This window comes from Somniosus microcephalus, chromosome 15, assembly GCF_052327205.1.
Source record: "Somniosus microcephalus isolate GS21.2 chromosome 15, FLI_Smic_1.0, whole genome shotgun sequence".
Classification (NCBI taxonomy): Eukaryota; Metazoa; Chordata; class Chondrichthyes; order Squaliformes; family Somniosidae; genus Somniosus; species Somniosus microcephalus.
Window position 1 is genome coordinate 56838862 of NC_141001.1, and position 19220 is coordinate 56858081.

The window sequence follows — 19220 nt, forward strand, 5'->3', positions numbered from 1 at the left end:
TTTTTTGTACTTCTCCTTCGGTGACTTTTTGCTGCTGGTCTTCTTTCCTGACCGGCATACTCTCGCTATGTGACCAAGTTTGCCACATTGCCTGCATTCTTTGTCTTTGAACCAGCACTGGTTCTGGTCATGCGTTGTCCTTCCGCAACGATAGCACTTTACTGCGTCCAATGCCATTTCATTGGTGCTGAATTCCAGTGGCCTTTGCTGTATCTCTGCAGCGCCCCGTGCTGCTGCCTCGTGGGATGCTGCAATGCTGAAAGCTTTGTCCAGCGTAAGATCCTTTTCCTCTAGCAGTCGCTTCTGGGTTCCTTCCCTTAGGAGCCCACACACAAACTTATCTCTCAGCGCGTCTGCTAGTCCTGTTCCGAACTGGCAGTACTTTGATAACTTGTGCAGTTCTGTTAGAAATTCAGCGTTGCTTTCTTTAAGTTGAATTCTTTTGTAGAATTTAAATCGTTCCGCTATCAGCAGCGGTGTGGGGTTTAAATGCTCTTGCAGGATAGTAACAATAGCCGCGAAACTCTTCCCTACCGGTTTGTCTGGGGTTACCAGGTTCCTTAATAACCCGTACGTCTTCGCACCCATCGAGTTTAATAGGGTTAGTGCTTTCTTATCATCCGGTACATCATTCGTTGTACAGTAAACTTCGATGCGTTCCACATAAGTGGCCCAATCTTCCACATCGTTCTCAAAAGCAGTGATGTTACCCGTTTTTGGCATCCTTGCTGAGTTTCTCCTTTCCCTTCGGATATTATTTAATATGATGACCTTTTAAAAAAAAATTAAATTTAAGATGGCGGCTTTTCCCGCGCTTGTCTTCTTCCCTCGCCGACTCAAGATGACGATTCCCGCACTGTTGCCGTCCACGCCTCCCAACGGTCCTTCCTGCCTTTATTTTCCTTGCGCTGCTGCTCTTGTTGCCCCGCCGCTCCCGCGGTCCTTGTGGCAATAAAACGCTTTTCTGGCTGCTGCGCGTCTCTGCCCCGATTGCAGTTCGGCCCCTGACACCGGCTGCGGTCGTGTTCTCCGCCCTTTCCTTCGTTTTCCCTCCCCTTCTCCCACTGACAACTCGGCCGACTTCCCCCCCGTGCCGCTTGATCGGGCTTACCCGCCGCTGTCGTAGAAGGGATGATCACTGCCTGTTGCTGATGTTGGACTTCGTGGCCAGAAAACCAACCCGGGTTCCCGATGGCCTCCCGTGCGATGCAGTGCTCAACAGGATGTTGAGGGCGGATGCCCTTTTTCGACGCCCGTTCCTGAGGACGAAGCTTCCTTGGATGCAAAACTGCCGCTAGGTACGATCAGACTCGTCGCCACTGTTGAGTCTGTGTTTACAAGTGCAGTTATACTGAATAACAGGACACAGACTACAGAAGTAAGTAAACAGGTCTTTAGTGATTGAGGGTCAGGGCGGAACTGAGGTACACTTTGCTCCGCAGGGTTTATATACCGGTGTGGTCACCACCAGTACTACAATGTACAGGAGCCATTAAAAAGTAGTCCATCACCTTAAGGTATCCTCTTAAGGTAGTACAGGTTACATACACTACACTCTCCATATGGTCCCTCAGGGTCTGAAGGTCAGTAATCAATCCTTCCAGTTGGACGACACTGACTGATCTAGATGCCTCATTATTCACGCTCAAAAATACACATATTAGTGGAGCTAATAACTCTGATGGTGCTGTAGAAGATGGCATGGACTCTGTCACCATGGCAGTCAGCTGCTGTACATCTGCTGAGAGGCTGTACGGTGCTGCAGCCTGTAACTGATGCTCTGCGATCATCCTTCGTTTCATTGCTGGACCCCTGAAATCTTTATCTGCGTGTTCAGTAGGCAGGCACTGACATTTCCTTAGCCTCCGCTTAGCAAAATCAGGCTCCAGTTCCACACATTCAGCCTTTGGCTTCCTTGTACTCTGTGACTCAGCCATTGTCATTTTCTCATCAATACCATCTTGTTGATCCCCACTGACTGTCTTGGCTAATGAGTGGAAGTGAGAGTGAAAGGGATAGGTTGCATTAGTTTCTATAGCAGCAGCCAAGATGTGGAAGGTCCTGGAGTTTCTTCCTCTACTACCTCACTTCATGGTTCTAAGGAAACATAAGAAAAACTCTTACTGCTATCCTCATGATTTTATATTGCAGCGACAAGCCTATTCATGTTGTCTTCTATTTCCATAATCAAGAGCTTTCAATGTAATGACTTGAACATCAAAAACAGATTGTGGGCTCAGGACCTCCAAGTTTTCCATCTGCCACAGCTTGAGGGGAGTCATTCCCCAGGCTAGTCATGGCCTTTGCCTCCATCTGGGTCAATTGCCTGACATCTGGGAAACCTCCAACTGTGGCCTTCTGTGCTAACTTTTCTGTAAAAATAATTCATAAGTGGGAAATAGCAGCAACACACTTGGATCTTTATTTCAATTGACTGTTAGCATTCCACATATGCAGTGAAATAGAAGAAAGTGTGTGGATGTTTTGACATGGCAAGTAAGCTTCAATGGACAAACATTTATGGTAATATGTATTGCAAAGGAAATTAAGGAAGGAAGGAGCCTTGGTAGCTGAAGACACAGCCTCCAGTGGTAAGACATCACCTGCCACCACCCCTGCCTCAGCCCATCTACTGCTGAAACCCTCATCAATGCCTTTGTCACCTCTAGATTCAATCATTCTTATCTTCTCTTGGATGGCCTCACTTATCCAAAGCTCTTCTGATGTATCCATCCCGCACCAAGTCCTACTAGGTGTCAGAGGTCAAGCTCTCAACTGCCTCTCTGCCTCTCCAGAGAGAGAACAACAAGAAAAGACATATCCTATGTAATTGACATGCTCTGCTGAGAAAAGCTGGTTAGTCCCTAGGCCATCTAAGAAGAAAGTCAATAAGGTCCAGAGCAAGCCTTGGTTTGATTCAGTAAAAGGGTCTGGCCAAAAGAAAGGGTCACTTAGTCCACCATCAGGCACAGTGTATTGTGGTTTATTTATTTTATTATGAGGAGTGATTGTAAATTAAGCTAAAGTGAGATTTGCCATAATTGTTGCTCTGCATGTTCACTTAGCGACTGTAAAATATAGCAACTTAATGATTCATATCTAGCCTCATCTAACTGAAGCATTAATCAGTCTGCCATTCAGAAAATTAGAGAAGCACGCAGAGGGTTACAGTATCCAATGGAATGAAAATCAGGCAGTGTGTATAAAGGGCGTGCATTATTGCCCCGGTGGTGAAGACCAAACTCTACCATTTAGCGTTGAGAAATTGAGGGATGTAAAAGATAGAGCAGAGGGTGGTATTTTTTGAACTCTGGGACATGCCAGATGGTTCATGATGTTTTTTTACAATCCTGTACTTTCCTATGTTCCAAGGTACCATTGTGGCATTGGTTTGACTGGAGCCTAGCAGTTAGTTAATAATGAGTTGATGAACCTAAGAAACATGGAATGACAAAAAGCTCGCTCCTTCTACAGACTGTGTACAATCTATTCGATCATACATTGTACCCCACCTGTTTAAGCTCCCGAAGGAAAGCCATGTGTAAATATTCACTGATCCTGAAAGATATTGAAAGAAAACTCCAGATTATTAGAGGGACTTTTGACACATAGGCTTTCTTTTGGCTAGTTTTTTAAAATTTCCCTCCTGAAGGCACTGACTCCTGATAAAGTACAGTTCCACCTATAACTTACCCAGGCGTTTCTTCGCCTGTTAGCCTAGACTGTGAATACTTACAAGTTGTTTGATTGTGGAGGGTATCCCAGCTAAGCCCAATCGTGTCCTCGCCTGACAGGCACACATGTGTTTGTCAACACCTGCCATTAGATCACCATCAGGAGCAGGAAGGTTGTCTAATTTTTTTCCTGCTCCTTTATTTGGGTACTGATGCTAACTGAAGCAATCCTACTGCCACCCTGGTTGAGATCAACTAACTCAGCACAGACCAGGATTGGAACCTGGGGTTATGTGCTCTGTGTAGATCAACTACATGCTGTGTTTATCAGTAGAGTTAGTGGGAGCTAAAATAGTATTTCTGAAATGAATGCCGAATCTGAATAAACTATTTTAGTTGCTGAATTAGCATTGAGAGGGAAGAATGCTTATTTTCCCCTAATTTTCACCAAATATTTACACCTAGCAAACCTTTTGTCAATTAAATCTATATGGCTGTGTTTTCAGGGAAGAAAATCGCTTTAGTCAGCAGCTGCTGGAGCTCACCGACACTAACAACATTGCCTCCTTATTCCTCACAGCTGCCAACCGCTGGCTAGAAGTTCGCATGGTAAGGGCGACTTTAATAATTATTGTTGCCTTTTTTTTACTTTTTGTTCTCACTTTGATGGAATTAGAATTTGAGCTGTGCATTTAATATCTCTGCTATAGATTACCAAAGAAAAATGTTCATCTTTACAGGCCCATACTTTAAAAGGATTTAATGAAGATATTTATTTTTCATTGAATTCATTTACATTAAAAATACTCGGGGAAAAATTGAGTTGCTTTGCACCTCCCGTTGGCGTAAAGCCCCTAGTGCTTGAGCGCGGCACTGCTAACACCTCCCGCGAAATTCAGTGGGAGGTTAGTGGCCCCGGCCGCAAACTTCAGTTGCGCCCCCTGACCTACTGCCGGACAATATGTCCGACAGGATCAGGGTGGCGATTTTGCAGCTGCGGCAGCGCTAATTAAAGGGCAGGTGCCGGGCAGCCGTTTTTTTGGGCCGCTTGCCAGCACCTGCCCCCTTTCCATTTCCTCTTGCGTGCCGGGCTGTTTTCCTAGCACCCCACTCCCCGGTGGTCCAGAAGGGCCCCGGTGCACACTGCACTAGGCCACTCCCCTTTAATCAGGGGAGGGAGGCCTGCAATACCGTAGCGCTACGCGCTGTAGCGCCACGATATTGAACGGTAGCACCCCAGGAAGGAGGTGGAGCGCTTTCCAGTAGCGTCCCGCCTCCTGCTTGGGACGCTACCACTCAATTTACAGCGCAGGGGTGCAAACTTTTTCAGGGCGCTAAAAGTAGTGCCCCAGCGAAGTTAGCGCCCCAAAAGGGACGCAACCGAATTCCCCCCCCCTTGACGGAGTCTTAACTGAAACCTGCTCTTATACTGCCACACACTTCAGTTTTTACCCCTGAATGTATAGCCCCTGAATTGGGTCCTGATCTCACTCTAAATGAAAGCACTGAGACACCTCCTGGAAGGTGCCATCTCACAACATTATCTGGCATCAAGCCTAGCTGAAAAATGCTCAGACAATCAACTTAACTTCATGGGCACTTCATAAACTGAAACAAAGGGGGCAATTTTGACAGCCCTGGGGAGGCGGGTTTGGAGGTGGGACTGCCGGGAAAATGGCAGAATTTGGGGGCGGGTACCCATCACGTCCCCAACCCGCCTCCGTGCCATCTTCCCAGGAGGCGGGTACCGACCCGCGCCGGGTCCCGTCTCCTCGAGGTGGGAAGGGGATTACAGACACTTAACTGCCTGTTAACAGGTAGGTAATAGGCAGTTAAGAGGATTATCCCCATTTTTCCAACACAAGTGTGGGCTTCCCGATATCGGGAAACCCCGCAAGGGTCAGCGAGGCGAGCAGTGGGTCTGCAGGGGTGAGAGGGGTCGAAAAGTGCATTGTGGAGGAGAGTGATGGGTGCAAGTGTGGAGAGGTAAGTATGTGAGGCGAGTGAAAAGTCTTAGAAAAAGTTTCCTTATCTTTGTTTCTTCCGGCAGGCTTCAATCGTTGGGGATCCGGAGGCTCCGGCATCTCCACGGCAGAGATGACAGAATGGCTGCTGCATTCTCCGATGCAACAGCCATCTGCTTTCTGCTCAGGAAATAGGTTTGGTGAGTCTTGAGTACAAGGACTCACCAAACAACAAAGAATGTCAGAGTTTGACAGCTTCTCAAAGCTGTCAAACGATGACAGTTCATCTGTCAAAAAATTTTGACAGCTGAAACATCATACGCTGATGTTCTCTGTCACCGGCTTTCCCATAATTGGCCTGTGGGCTTAACAAGGTCAATCAAGGGAAAATAGTGTGGGTTGGCCAGACGTCGATGGAGGTGGGACTGAAACCCAACAAGCAGCAGTCCCGCCTCCAATGCGCCTCCATTGGTAAAATCACCCCCATAGCCTATATAAAACTTTTGAGAGTATGGATGCTCCTGCCTGCATACTCTGTCCACTTAAAATTTCCAAGTTGGAAGCAGCGCTCTAAAGAGGCTGATGAGTAGGGCTGCCTCCTGGCTGCAAGAGTCGGATTCACAGCCAGGAAATATAAACCGATGATAGCTGTGATGCAGCTGCAGCCGTAGTCTTCTGGTTGCTGTCCTGTTGGTTGCACCAGTTAAGGGAGAGTGGGGTTTATAAACTTTGCCTCCCTGTGAAAGTTTAAACCTTTTGTTTATTTTACATTAGCGCTCCAACTTAAAAAAGTTAGGAAGTGGATAAGTACTTAGGCAGTGTTATGATTTAATGCCCTAACTTACTGTACTATGGGACAGTAGGCGATGCACCCACAGGGCCACACACAGTGATTTCTTAATCCGAACTCGATAGTAGAAGCCTGGGTTAGCTTAGCTATGTTTCAGCCGAACATAGCTTCTGGTTACAGTGTGGCTTCAGCAAGTACGTAGAATGGCTCTCCTTGTTCTCCCTGTCAGGTAAATCATAGTACACGGTGGAAGGGGAATGAAAATAAAATGTTTTATTGGAATACTGTGCGGCATGTACCATCCATATATTTTGTATTCTTTCACGGATTATGCCGCTCAGACAAGCCTATTGCCAAGTGTAGCAGTGGCTACAGAGCCACTATACTTGTCTAAGACCCAAATTCTCAATATGTGCTCCCAGTGCTGGGAGCACTAAAAATGGTAATTTTATCCCTTGACTGCTCAGGTCTCTAAGTGAACTTTGCCTGTTCTGTTATGCTGCAGGATCAAGGACACAACCATCCAAAGGGTGGAGTGCTCTGGAAAAAGCAATATTACGTTCAGACACTCCCACTTACTAGGATGATGCTTCTTGTCAGTTGATCACAAGGAAATGTCCCAATTGTCAACCTTCCTGATTGAAGACAAGAAGTGAACTTGGGGAGTATATGAGGGCCAGCATATTACCAAATGGGCTTAATTGTATAAATTCAGTGGCCCTGTAACTCTGCAAGAATTCTCCCGGTCTCCTCAGAGCTATGAGTGGTGGAAGTTCCAAAAAAATGGCAAAGACCTGGAATAACTGAATTACACCAGTCTCTGCCATTTTTAGGGGTTCCATCAGAGGGATCATCTGCTGCTGAAGCTTTCAGCCATGCCTTTGTTACCTCTAGACTTGACTATTCCAATACTCTCATGGCCGGCCTCCCATCTTCTGCGCTCCAACTTTAACTCATCCAAAACTCCGCTGCCCATATCCTAACTTGCACCAAGTCCCGTTCATCCATCACCCCTGTGCTCGCTGACCTACATTGGCTCCCAGTCCAGCAACGCCTCGATTTTAAAATTCTCATCCTTGATTTCAGATCTCTCCATGGCCTCACCCCTCCCATTCTCTGTAACCTGCTCCAGCCCTACAACCCTCCGAGATATCTGCGCTCCTCCAATTCTGGCCTCTTGCGCATCCCCGATTTTAATCGCTCCACCATTGGCGGCCGTGTCTTCAGCTGTCTGGGCCCTAGGCTCTGGAATACCCTCCACCTCTCTATCTATCTCTCCTGCTTTAAGACGCTCCTTAAAATCTATCTCTTTGATGAAGATGTTGCATATCTCCTTATGTGGCGCGGTGTCATTTTTTTTGATAATGCTCCTGTGAAGCGCCTTGGGATGTTTTACTATGTTGTTGTATAGCAGGAGACTGGGAGAACCCCTGTCAAATTTCAGAGTCAGTTACTGTCAATGTAGGTAAAGTCTGAAGATTATTTTGTGACTGACAGAATAATAAATTACATGATTACAGTCAGTGAGACACTGATGGGATTTTCAGAGATACTTTTACATCACTTCATGTGAAATCAAGAAACAGCTGAATGCACTGGACACAGAAAAGGCTATAGGTCCCAACAACATCCCAGCTGTAGTGCTGAAGACTTGTGCTCCAGAACTAGCCCCATCCCTAGCTAAGCTGTTCCTTCTTCTTTTTAGGCAGTCCCTCGGAACCGAGGATGACTTGCTTCCACACAAAAAATGAGTTCTCAGGTGACTGATGAGTCCAATGCGGGACCTTGAAGAGGCGGTTGGGTGGGGTGCCTGGGTTGACGTGCGCTCTTTCCGCTGTTTGCGCTTGGCTTCCGCTTGCTCCCGGCGAAGAGACTCGAGGGTGTTCGGCACCTTTCCAGATGCTTCTCCTCCACTTTGTGCGGTCTTGGGCCAGGGATTCCCAGGTGTCGGTGGGGATGTTGCATTTTTTCAAAGAGGCTTTGAGGGTGTCCTTAAAGCATTTCCTCTGCCCGCCTGGGGCTCTCTTGCTGTGTCGGAGCTCTGAGTAGAGCGCTTGTTTTGGGAGTCTCATATCGGGCATGCGGACGATGTGGCCCGTCCATCTGAGCTGATCAAGTGTGGTCAGAGCTTCATTGCTGGGATGTTGGCCTGAGTGAGAACACTGACATTGATGCGCCTATCCTGCCAATGGATTTGCAGGATTTTGCAGAGGCAGCCTTGGTGGTAACTCTCCAGTGCTTTGAGATGCCTGCTGTACATGGTCCATGTCTCTGAAGCATACAGGAGGGCAGGTATCTGCTCTGTAGACCATGGGCTTAGTGCTGGGTTTGAGGTCCTGGTCTTCAAACACACTCTTCCTCAGGCGACCGAAGGCTGCACTGGCACACTGAAGGTGGTGTAAGCTGTTCCAGTACAATTACAACACTGGCATCTACCTGATATGGTGGAAAATTGACCAATTATGTCCTGTCCACAAAAAGCAGGACAAATCCAATCTGGCCAATTACCAACCTATCAGCTAACTCTCAATTATCAGCAAAGTGAGGGAAGGAGTCATCAACAGTGCTATTAAGTGGCACTTTCTCACCAATAACTTGCTCACTGATGCTCAGTTTGGGTCCAACAGGACCACTCTGCTCCAGACCTCATACAGCCTTGCTCCAAACATGGACAAAAGAGCTGAATTCCAAAGTCACTGCCCTTAAGATCAAGGCAACATTCAACTAATTGGGGCACCAAAGAGTCCTAGTGAACCTGAAGTCAATGGAGATCGGGGTGAAAACTTTCCAGTGGCTGGTGTCATACCTGGCACAATGGAAGGTGGCTTTGGTTGTTGGAGGCTGATCATCTCAGTTGTTGGACATTGCTGCAGGAGTTCCTCAGGGCAGCATCCTAGGCCCAACTATCTTCAGCTGTTTCATCAATGACCTTCCCTCCATCATAGGGTCAGCAATGGGGTTGTTCGCTGATGATTGCATAATGTTCAGCTCCTTTCTCAATTCCTCAGATAATGAAGCAGTCTATGCCTGCGTACAACAAGACCTAGACAATATCCAAGCTCGGGCTGATAAGTGGCAAGTAACATTCTCGCCACACAAGTGCCAGGCAATGTCTATCCCCAATAAGAGAGAGCACAATCACCTCCTCTTGACATTCAATGGCATTACCATCGCTAAGACCTCCACCATCAACATCCTGGGGATCATCATTGACCAGAAACACAACTGGACCAGTCACATAAATGCTGTGGCTACTAGAGTAGGTCAGAGGCTGGGTATTCTCTGGTGCATGGCTTACCTTCTGAAACCCCAAGCACATTTTACCACCTACAAGGCACAAGTCAGGAGTGTGAGGGAATATTCTCCACTTGCCTGGATGAGTGCAGCTCCAACAACACTCAAGAAACTCAACACCATCCAGGACAAAGCAGTCTGCCTGATTGGTACTTCACGCACTAGCCTAAACATCCAACCCCTCAACCACTGGCATAACGTGGCTGCAGTAGGCGCATGGAAACACCATCACCTCCAAGTCTGCCTCCATGTTCTCCTCAAGATCAGACACCATCCTGACTTGGACATATATTGTTGCTGGGTCAAAATCCTGTAGCCCCCAACTTAACAGCATTATGGGAGCAACTTCACCACACAGACTGCAGCGGTTCAAGAAGGCAGTCCATCACCACCTTCTTAAGGACAACTAGGGATGGGCAATAAATGCCAGTGACGCCCACATTCAAATATGAATTAAAAAAATTATTAAAGCACAAGTCCTCTACAGTCGAAGGTATACCACTACGACCACTGCTACAATTACTACTACTATAGCAACAAGCATTTATATGGTGTCTTTGATATAGAAAAATGCCCCAAGATATAACAAAAAAAGTGGATGTAGAGTCAAAGAGGAGGATATTGGGAGGAGTGATGAGAGTCTTAAGGAATAAAGAGAAGTGTAGAGACAGAAATGTTTAGAAAGAGAATTTCAGAACAAGGGGCCCACATGACTGAAGGCATGGCAGCCAATGGGGTGAGGTGAAGGGAGGGGGAATGTAAAAGAAGTAGAGGAAGGAACAGTTTGAAGGTGGATCTTCGTGCTCAAGGAGGTTACAGAGAAGGGAGGGGTGAGACCATGTACGAATTTAAACACAAGGCTGAGAATTTTAAATTTAAGGCATTGAGATAGCCAGTGTAGGTCAGTGTGCAAAGGCACAGGATAGTATAATCACCAGAGGTTACAGAAAGAGCAGTTTGTCATTGCTTTCCTAAAGCCCAATACAAAATTATGGCCTGGATATTCCGGGGCTTATGTCCGCGAGTGCGTACGCGGCCATAAGTGTCCTGCAAGTTCCGGGTTTCCGCATGCGCGAAAACCGGGAACTTGCGGTCTGTCAAGTTTCAGCTTGACAGAGCCACCACATCCCGCAGACATGGACATTCGCTGGCAGAGAGTTGGGCTATTTGCCCAACTACTGCCCAGGGAATGCCCATGAAACTCTTACACCTGGTAAAAGCAGGCGTCGGGCCTTCTTTTACCGGTGTAAGAGTTTAAATAAATCTTAAAATTTAAAAAAAATAATTTTAACATAAAAAACTTTACAATTAGTTATAGGTTATTTTTAGCCCCTTTAAAACGTTTAAATTTATTTTTCAAAAAATTTAATTTTTGTTTTAAATGTTTAATTTAATTGTATTTTAATTAATTTTGAACATGTAATGATTTATTTTTATTTAACTGGTGTGTAATTGTGTTTTTTAGGGGATTCCTATTCATGCTTATGGGGATTCCGTATGTAAATGGCATCACCACAGGATAATGGGGTCCCCCTTTTTGATTGGTTGGCCTAGCCCATGTGATCCCAGGGGCGCTTGTGGCAGGAGTAGGCCATTCAGCCCCTCGAGCCTGCTCTGCCATTTAATGAGATCATGGCTGATCATCCAAATTCAGTACCCGGTCCCTGCTTTCTCCCCATATCCCTTGATCCCTTTAGCCTTAAGAAATATATCTAACTCCTTCTTGAATATATTTAATGAATTGGTCTCAACTTCCTTTTGTGGTAGAGAATTCCACAGGTTCACCACTCTCTGGGTGGAGAAATTCCTCCTCATCGCTGTCCTAAATGGCTTACCCCTTATCCTTAGACTGTGACCCCTGGTTCTGGACTCCCCGCCATCGGGAAAATCCTTCCTGATGTCAGTGATTCAACACAAAAACAAGATTTGTCAAACTTTATGAACAGTAAAACTAAAAAGAAACTCTTTCAGACATCAGAGTTGAGCACTATCCTGATCTCATCCAAAAGTACAAAGTACGATTGATTTTCTCTTCCTACTCCAGAGATGCTGTGCCACCCTGATTTATATCAGATTAGAAATTGAACTTGAGACTTTCTGGCCAGTATTACACCTTTACCAACAAAGCCGAGAGAGAAGGAATAAACCCTGATACAGATTAGCACACAAAGTAACTGCTCCAGAAGGACATGCCTCAGGGGCTGACTCACACATAACCTGTGTAAAGACCTTTGCAGAATTACTGACAGTAGGTCAAAACTCACCGTATTGAACCGCTGAATAACACGGGGTCTTGAAGAATGATGGAAAGCCTGGATCGTAAAGTGCTTAGTGGCAGTTTGGAAATGTCTATTCCATCAATAATTATCCTCCCTATTGTAGCAAAACACAACAGCACTCAGCAAAGCGTTGCTTTTAAGCTATGCTGCTATAAAACTATCACAGCACATAATATACGTTAGATTATATATGGAACAGAAAACAGTGTGCTCAGTATCAGTAATATATATTTAAATAGATGTAAAAAAAAACCTCTAAAACAGGTGAACCCCAAGCAAATGCAGCAGTAATATTCTAATTTTCTATAAAATTCAAATAAATATTCAGCTGTTTCAAATGCTTATTTTGCTTAAAATTGACATGACTTTAATAAAAAGCAGAATGCTGTTCTAAACTATTTGCCAAAGAGAAAGATATACAGCCCTATGAGAATGTGCCTTAATGGATGCACTTCCTTACTATGCTACAGAGTAGAGTGATATGGATTTCAACTATGTGAACACGTTTCTACCTCGGCCTCAACACTGGGCAAAGGTTTTTTACTATCACACACAAGGGGTGATTATACAAGGAAGTTATGATGAACCTTTATAAAACACGGCCTCAACTGGAGTATTGTGTCCAATTCTGGGCATCGCACTTTAGGAAGGATGTGAAGACCTTAGAGAGGGTGCGGAAAAGATTTACAAGAATGGTTCCAGGAATTAGGGACTTCAGCTATGTGGATAGACTGGAGATGCTGGGGTTGTTGTCCTTAGAGCAGAGAAGGATGAGAGGAGATTTGATAGGGATGTTCAATATCATGAGGGGTCGACAGAGTAGATAGAGAGAAACTGTTCCCATTGGCAGAAGGGTCAAGAACCAGAGGACACAGATTTAAGGGGATTGGCAGAAGAACCAAAGGCGACATGAGGAAATACTTTTTACGCAGTGAGTGGTTATGATCTGGAATGCACTGCCTGGAAAGGTGGTGGAGGCAGATTCAATCGTGGCTTTCAAAAGGGAATTGTATAAGTATCTGAAGGAAAAAATTTGCAGGGCTATGGTGAAAGGGCAGGGGAATGGGACTAGCTGAAGTGCTCTTGCAGAGAGACGGCACAGGCTTGATGGGCTGAATGGCCTCTGTAACCATTCTATGAACCGCATGTGCCCCAGAATACTTGGGCCTTTACGAAGCGTAGAGGCCCAGGACTGCAAGTGTTCGAACCTCCAGGACCATCAGGTAGGTTCGTACTTTTCTTGTGTTTCAAAGACATTCGCCCGCGGGAAGCCTCCGACCGCAAATTCAGGCTCTATGTCTACAACATGTGAATACTGAGTTCATGGACTGCATTCTGTGTCAGAGGCTGAGTGTCCAGGTTGAGCTCCTTTATAAATAGCTATACAAACTGGTCAGTGTATTATCCCACCAAAAATTAAATATTGAAAATTTGCCAGATTCCTGTATTAAATATTGTCTGGATTGTGTTCATTAGTTTTCTTGTAATTCTGCTCAAGCTCTGTTACTGCACACCTACTCGTTCATTGTTGCTTTACTCCAGCACCAAAGTTACATGTCTGTAATGATGTTTCTTACGATTTCTCTAGGAATATATTGGAGCCTGTGTAGTTCTCATTGCAGCAGTAGCCTCTATCACCAACTCATTGTATTACGGACTTACATCAGGACTTGTGGGTCTGGGACTTACCTATGCACTTATGGTAAGAATATTTTATTGATCTTTCTTTGTAAGTGAGTTTGAATAATGAAATTACCAGATATTTAAACAATATGTGAACATAAATACTTCAGTTTTTTTTTTAGTCAGCTTATGCTAATATCACAAAGTTGCAGAACCCAACCCGTTTGAATAGTTGAGATGCAGCTTAAATGTGGGTAGCGAGCTGAATACTTGCGTACAAAAGGAAACTCTCACTAAATTAGCAAATGAAGTCTAGGAAATCACTGATGTTTTGAAACCCCCCTCAGAAAATATAGGTGAGTCTGTAATTGAAATTTGTGCTGTATCCCACATTTCCTTTAAGGTAAGAAAAAGGAGAGGAAGAAGAGAAAAATGAAGGAGTAGGGAGAGTTGAAGAAAGAATTGGGAGCGCGAAACAGGAGTAAGGGAGAAGAGCGAAGGGGGGATATGGCAGTTTTGGTCGCCTTATCTGAGGAAGGATGTACTTGCCATGGAGAGAGTGCAGCGAAGATTAACCAGACTGATATCTGGGATGGCAGGAATGACGTAGGAGGAGAGATTGGGTCGATTAGGCTTATATTCACTAGAGTTTAGAAGAATGAGAGGGGATCTCATTGAAACTTATAAAATTCTAACAGTAGACTGACTAGATGCAGGAAGGAGTTCCCGATGACGGGGGAGTCCAGAACCAGGGGTCACAGTCTAAGGATAAGGGGTAAGCCATTTAGGACTGAGGTGAGGAGGAATTTCTTCACCCAGAGAGTGGTGAACCTGTGGAATTCTCTTCCACATTAAGCAGTTGAGGCAAATTCATTAAATCTATTCAAGAAGGAGTTAGATATATTTCTTAAGGCTAAAGGGATCAAGGGATATGGGGAGAAAGCAGGGACAGGGTACTGAATTTGGATGATCAGCCATGATCTCATTAAATGGCGGAACAGGCTCGAGGGGCTGAATGGCCTACTCCTGCTCCTATCTTCTATGTTTCTATGATAAGAAGGCAGGTAGTAGGGTCGATCTGTGAGAAAGGGGAAAAAACCTTCCTGTTCCTGAAAGTTTGTATGTTCTTAAGAATCAGGGAAGAATAAAGTGAGCATAAATTGGAAGATGAGGGGGAAGAATTGGAAAAAAGTGCATCTGTGAACTGGAGGTGAAGAGTGCTTCTATGAATTGAGGATATGTTGAAGAGTGTCATTGTGAACTGGGGGAGGGAGGAGGTGAAGAGTGTCATTGTGAACTGGGGAAGAAGGAAGAGGTAAAGAGAGCCAGCATAAACAGGGGCACGGAGAGGTGATATTAATTTTTTTTAACTCAAATATTCTCTTAACTCTACATTTCTCTTGTTTATAGCACAGTGCTGATAAATGTTTAGTTAATTTGCCAAAATGCCTGGTTTGGAATTCTGCCAGGATTAGGTATGCATTTAGGCAAGCGGTACTTTTTTTGGAAATGGAGAGAATATGATTATTTGTGACATTTCCAAATTAAAAAGAATTGAATGTTGCAAGGGTTAATTTACTGTTGATGGGGGTGATTTTGCCAATGGGGGCGCATTGGAGGCGGGACTGCTGCTTGTCGGGTTTTAGTCCCACCTCCATCGACGTCCGGCCAATCCACGCTATTTTCCCTTGATTGATCTTGTTAAGCCCGCCCTGCAAGCTTAGCCGGCCAATTAAGGGAAAGCCGGTGACCGAGAATATCAGCGTATGGATCGTTTGACAGCTCTGTGAAGCTGTCAAACACTGACATTCTCTGTTGTTTGATGAGTCCTTGTATTCAAGACTCATCAATACATTTGCTGAGCAGAAAGCAGATGGCTGTTGCATCGAAGAATGCAGCAGCCATTCTGTCACCTCTGCCGTGGAGATGCCGGAGCCTCCAGTTCCCCAACGGTTGAAGCCTGCAGGAAGAAACAAAGGTAAGTAAACTTTTTCTAACACTTTTCACCCACCTCACATACTTACCTCACCACACTTGCATCCATCACTCACTTCCACAGCGTACCTTTCGACCCCTCCGACCCCCGCAGATCCACTGCTCACCTCGCTGGCCCTGGCGGGGTTTCCCAATGTCGGGAAACCCGCACTTGTGTTGGAAAAATGGGGATAATCCTCTTAACTGCTTGTTAACAGGCAGTTAAGTGTCTGTAATCCCCTTCCCGCCTCGAGGAGATGGGTCTATGCGCGAGTCGGGTACCCACCTCCTGAGAAGATGGCACGGGGGTGAGTTCAGTACCCGCTCACAGTTTCTGCCATTTTCCCGGCAGTCCCGCCTCCAAACCCGCCTCCCCAGGGCTGGCAAAATCGCCCCCTAATGGTTGCTATGAGATCTGAGACTCTGAAAGTAGGACTACTTCATACAGCTGCTGGAGATTTATATTAGATTCGAAGCCAAAGTAGAAAAAATATTGTGCATTAATGATGTTGTGCCCTGAGGTCATACTTATCTTATTGTATAAATATATGATTTATGCGACATTAAATGTGTAAATGGTGGAAGGTCAATACTGCAGTAGGTTTCGTTTTTTCATATTGACAGTCTCTCCAATTGAACACTTAGCTTGGCCTAATGTTGCCAGTGGCAGTACGGTTAATTATTTTTTTTTATTAGTATCTCTCTCTCTGCAGATTTCAAACTACTTGAACTGGATGGTACGCAATCTAGCAGATATGGAAGTGCAACTGGGCGCCGTGCAAAGAATAAACAGTCTCCTTAAAATTGAAACGGAAAATTATGACGGACTTCTCTGTGAGCATTCCCAGATAGCACATTTAATAGGAAAGCTAATAATAACCAAGTTATTAATTTAATAAAAGAAACTTCTAACCATTGTTTCTTCCCATCCTGGTTACTCACAGCATCTTCCCAGATACCTCCCAATTGGCCAGACGAGGGTGAGATCAAAATCCAGAATCTCAGCGTCCGATATGACAGCACCCTAAAACCAGTCTTAAAGAATGTGAATGCCCACATCAGCCCAGGACAGAAGGTAAGTTGGCACATTGTGTTTGGCTAATGTGAAACTGTTAAATGGAGATTGACAAACTATGAACTTAACCAGTTTGGACAAAATGTTCCTTTTAATTGGCCTTCAAAGGATTTAATTATAATTTAGGGGCAAAAATATTGCAGCACCATGCTGGATAGGCACCAGGAGTGGCGCAGTAGAACTTTTGTCCCCTGAAGAAATGTTTGCCCCACTGGTAGCATAGTACATCATGCCATGGATTAATGGGGAGGGGAAGGATTGTGTTCACATTCTCTGCATGGCGCGTGCCTGATCGTAACTATGACATAAAAGGAAGCGCGGAATGAAGGGAAACTTAACAGCAAAGTGACCCCAGCCACGCACATGTGTCTGTTTGCAGCCAGCTTGAGAGTAATGCCCCTACAGTACATTACAAAGCAGGTTACGTTATGAGGACAAACCAGTCTTCCCACTTCCCCTCCACAATCCGATCACTCCTTCCCTCCTCTCTGTGGCCTGGTGCCGCAGGCGTACCTGCCTGACAGCCAGCTAGCCTGCCCCTCCATCTGGCTGGCTGCTGGTGGGAAACAGAGAATCAAAATGCTAATCAGGCCCTCCCTTTAAATTCGGCAGGGCCTGAGGGAAACCCATTCTCACAGTTTTCCAGACTGCTTTCCAGCCCACCCCAGCTTCCTCATCACCTCCAAATTGAAATTTTGGTCACAGAGTCTAAACCAGGAAGTATAAATTAGAATATTTAATTCAATGTAAAATCATGTACAGAAAATGAAATAAAGAGAGGGAAAGATAGATGGGATTAAGAGACGGAAAGAAAAAGTTTTTAAAAATTAATTTACATTTTTTTTTAAATCTCCAACAATAATTAAATTCTGAAGGAATGAGACTCCACACTTGTAAAATTAAATTTTGGGGGCCAGAGAGGTTGTTTAGCAGTAATTAAGACTTTCCACACCGTTAAAAATTCACTTATACCTGAATGCACCAGATCTAACTTTGTCTGGCATGTTTAGAGGGTAACTAGTGGGTAAGTACAGCAACTTCACGCCCTTATATGGATCTCAATGCCGAGTCTCTCAGCGAGGTATTGGTAGAGTGCAGCTTGTGGAGGAGCAGGGCAACTCGGACAGCAACTACCGGATTTCCATGTTTAACTGCCTATATTGCTGTTTGTTATTAGCCTCACTATTATTCTTAATGCAAAATCCGGGCCACTATATATAAATGCAAGCATGACTTTTTAATGTAATATTTATGTTAGTGCAACATGCCTTTTGTATGCATCTCAAAAGGCTTTACTATCCACTATATTATGATATTCCATACTGGAACATATTTATTACACAGGTTGGAATCTGTGGACGAACTGGCAGTGGGAAGTCTTCCTTTTCTTTAGCCTTTTTCAGAATGGTAGATATGTTTGAAGGTAAAATGTTTTAACTTGGCTTTGTTTTGTACATTCTCTCATTCAGTTTTTTTTGTGCCGACCAATCACACCCTTCTAAAGTGTCTTGAATCTCGGCCACAGATATTGATGCTTTTAAGGCTGGCAGTACTGCCCAGTAGAGTGTCAAACTGAACCTGTAATCACAAAAGTTGACCGAACACAAATTAGCCAGTCTATAATTCTATCATTCATCTAAGATATTTTCTAGAGATATTTTATGTGTAAAGCAATAGAAAAATTTCAATTATCTGTTACCTTGACAGCAACTTTATAATATAATGTCCCCTTTACTGGTCATTCCTGTAAGTGATCCAAGTGTTTTACATTCAGGAATGTGCCCATACTGCCCAATATAACTATATACAATAGCATAACCCAGGGTGATCTATACTGGATATTGTCTTTTGCACATGCCCTCACATGCACTTCTCCATTCTTTCAGTAGGCACTTTAGTGAGATGAGGCTAAATACCAATCATTAAGCTTCTTTATTTTATAGATGCAACTAAACATACAGAATAATAGTTGTAATCAAATCTTACCTTAATCCAACTAACTTCATATCCTTCCTTGCAAACAATAAAAATAAAACAAATACACCGCACTATCCCTATTAGAGGGCTCACTTAAATGTTCCTGGTCAGCTTTTTGATTCTGACTGGCTGTGGACTTAAGATGAGCAAGCTTTCCCTTGCCAGACCAGGCTTCCTTCTCAGACCTAGCAAGTTAATTGACTGCCCATGTGTCTATTTTCTCTCCCTGCATTCACAAGAAATGGGAGGTTGATGGCTACAGTAGTAAACTCAGGTGTAGTATGGTAGCGTTGTGTGGTCTACAAACAGTGTGGCTTTCCTGTATATGCGATACATGTACCATTCCCTTTTTTCATACAGTACCTGTATATAACATTTCAGTCCCAGTTTATGCTTTCCTATTTTCAACGAGTACCTGTTCTATCAACGAGTACCTGTTCTGGAAGTGTGCGATGGACATGCCCAACTGATATTAATTTTTTTTTTAATGTATTCAGTTAACTGCCTCTTCAAAACTAAGAAATGAGACATACCACAGATGTGCCTTCCTCTCCCCAACCATAGGATCAT

The 19220-nt window shown here is 44.5% G+C and overlaps 1 protein-coding gene across 6 annotated transcripts in view; it reads left to right on the forward strand.

Moving 5' to 3' along the window:
* The window catches only part of abcc8 (ATP-binding cassette, sub-family C (CFTR/MRP), member 8), a 581396-nt gene that overhangs the window by 540535 nt on the left and 21641 nt on the right, over positions 1-19220 (forward strand). For all 6 annotated transcript variants that reach the window (XM_086007823.1, XM_086007824.1, XM_086007822.1 and 3 more), the window contains 5 exons: positions 4181-4283; positions 13590-13703; positions 16312-16432; positions 16543-16673; positions 18018-18096. In XM_086007823.1, the coding sequence (XP_085863949.1) occupies positions 4181-4283; positions 13590-13703; positions 16312-16432; positions 16543-16673; positions 18018-18096 (548 nt within the window). The remainder of the gene's footprint in view (positions 1-4180; positions 4284-13589; positions 13704-16311; positions 16433-16542; positions 16674-18017; positions 18097-19220) is intronic.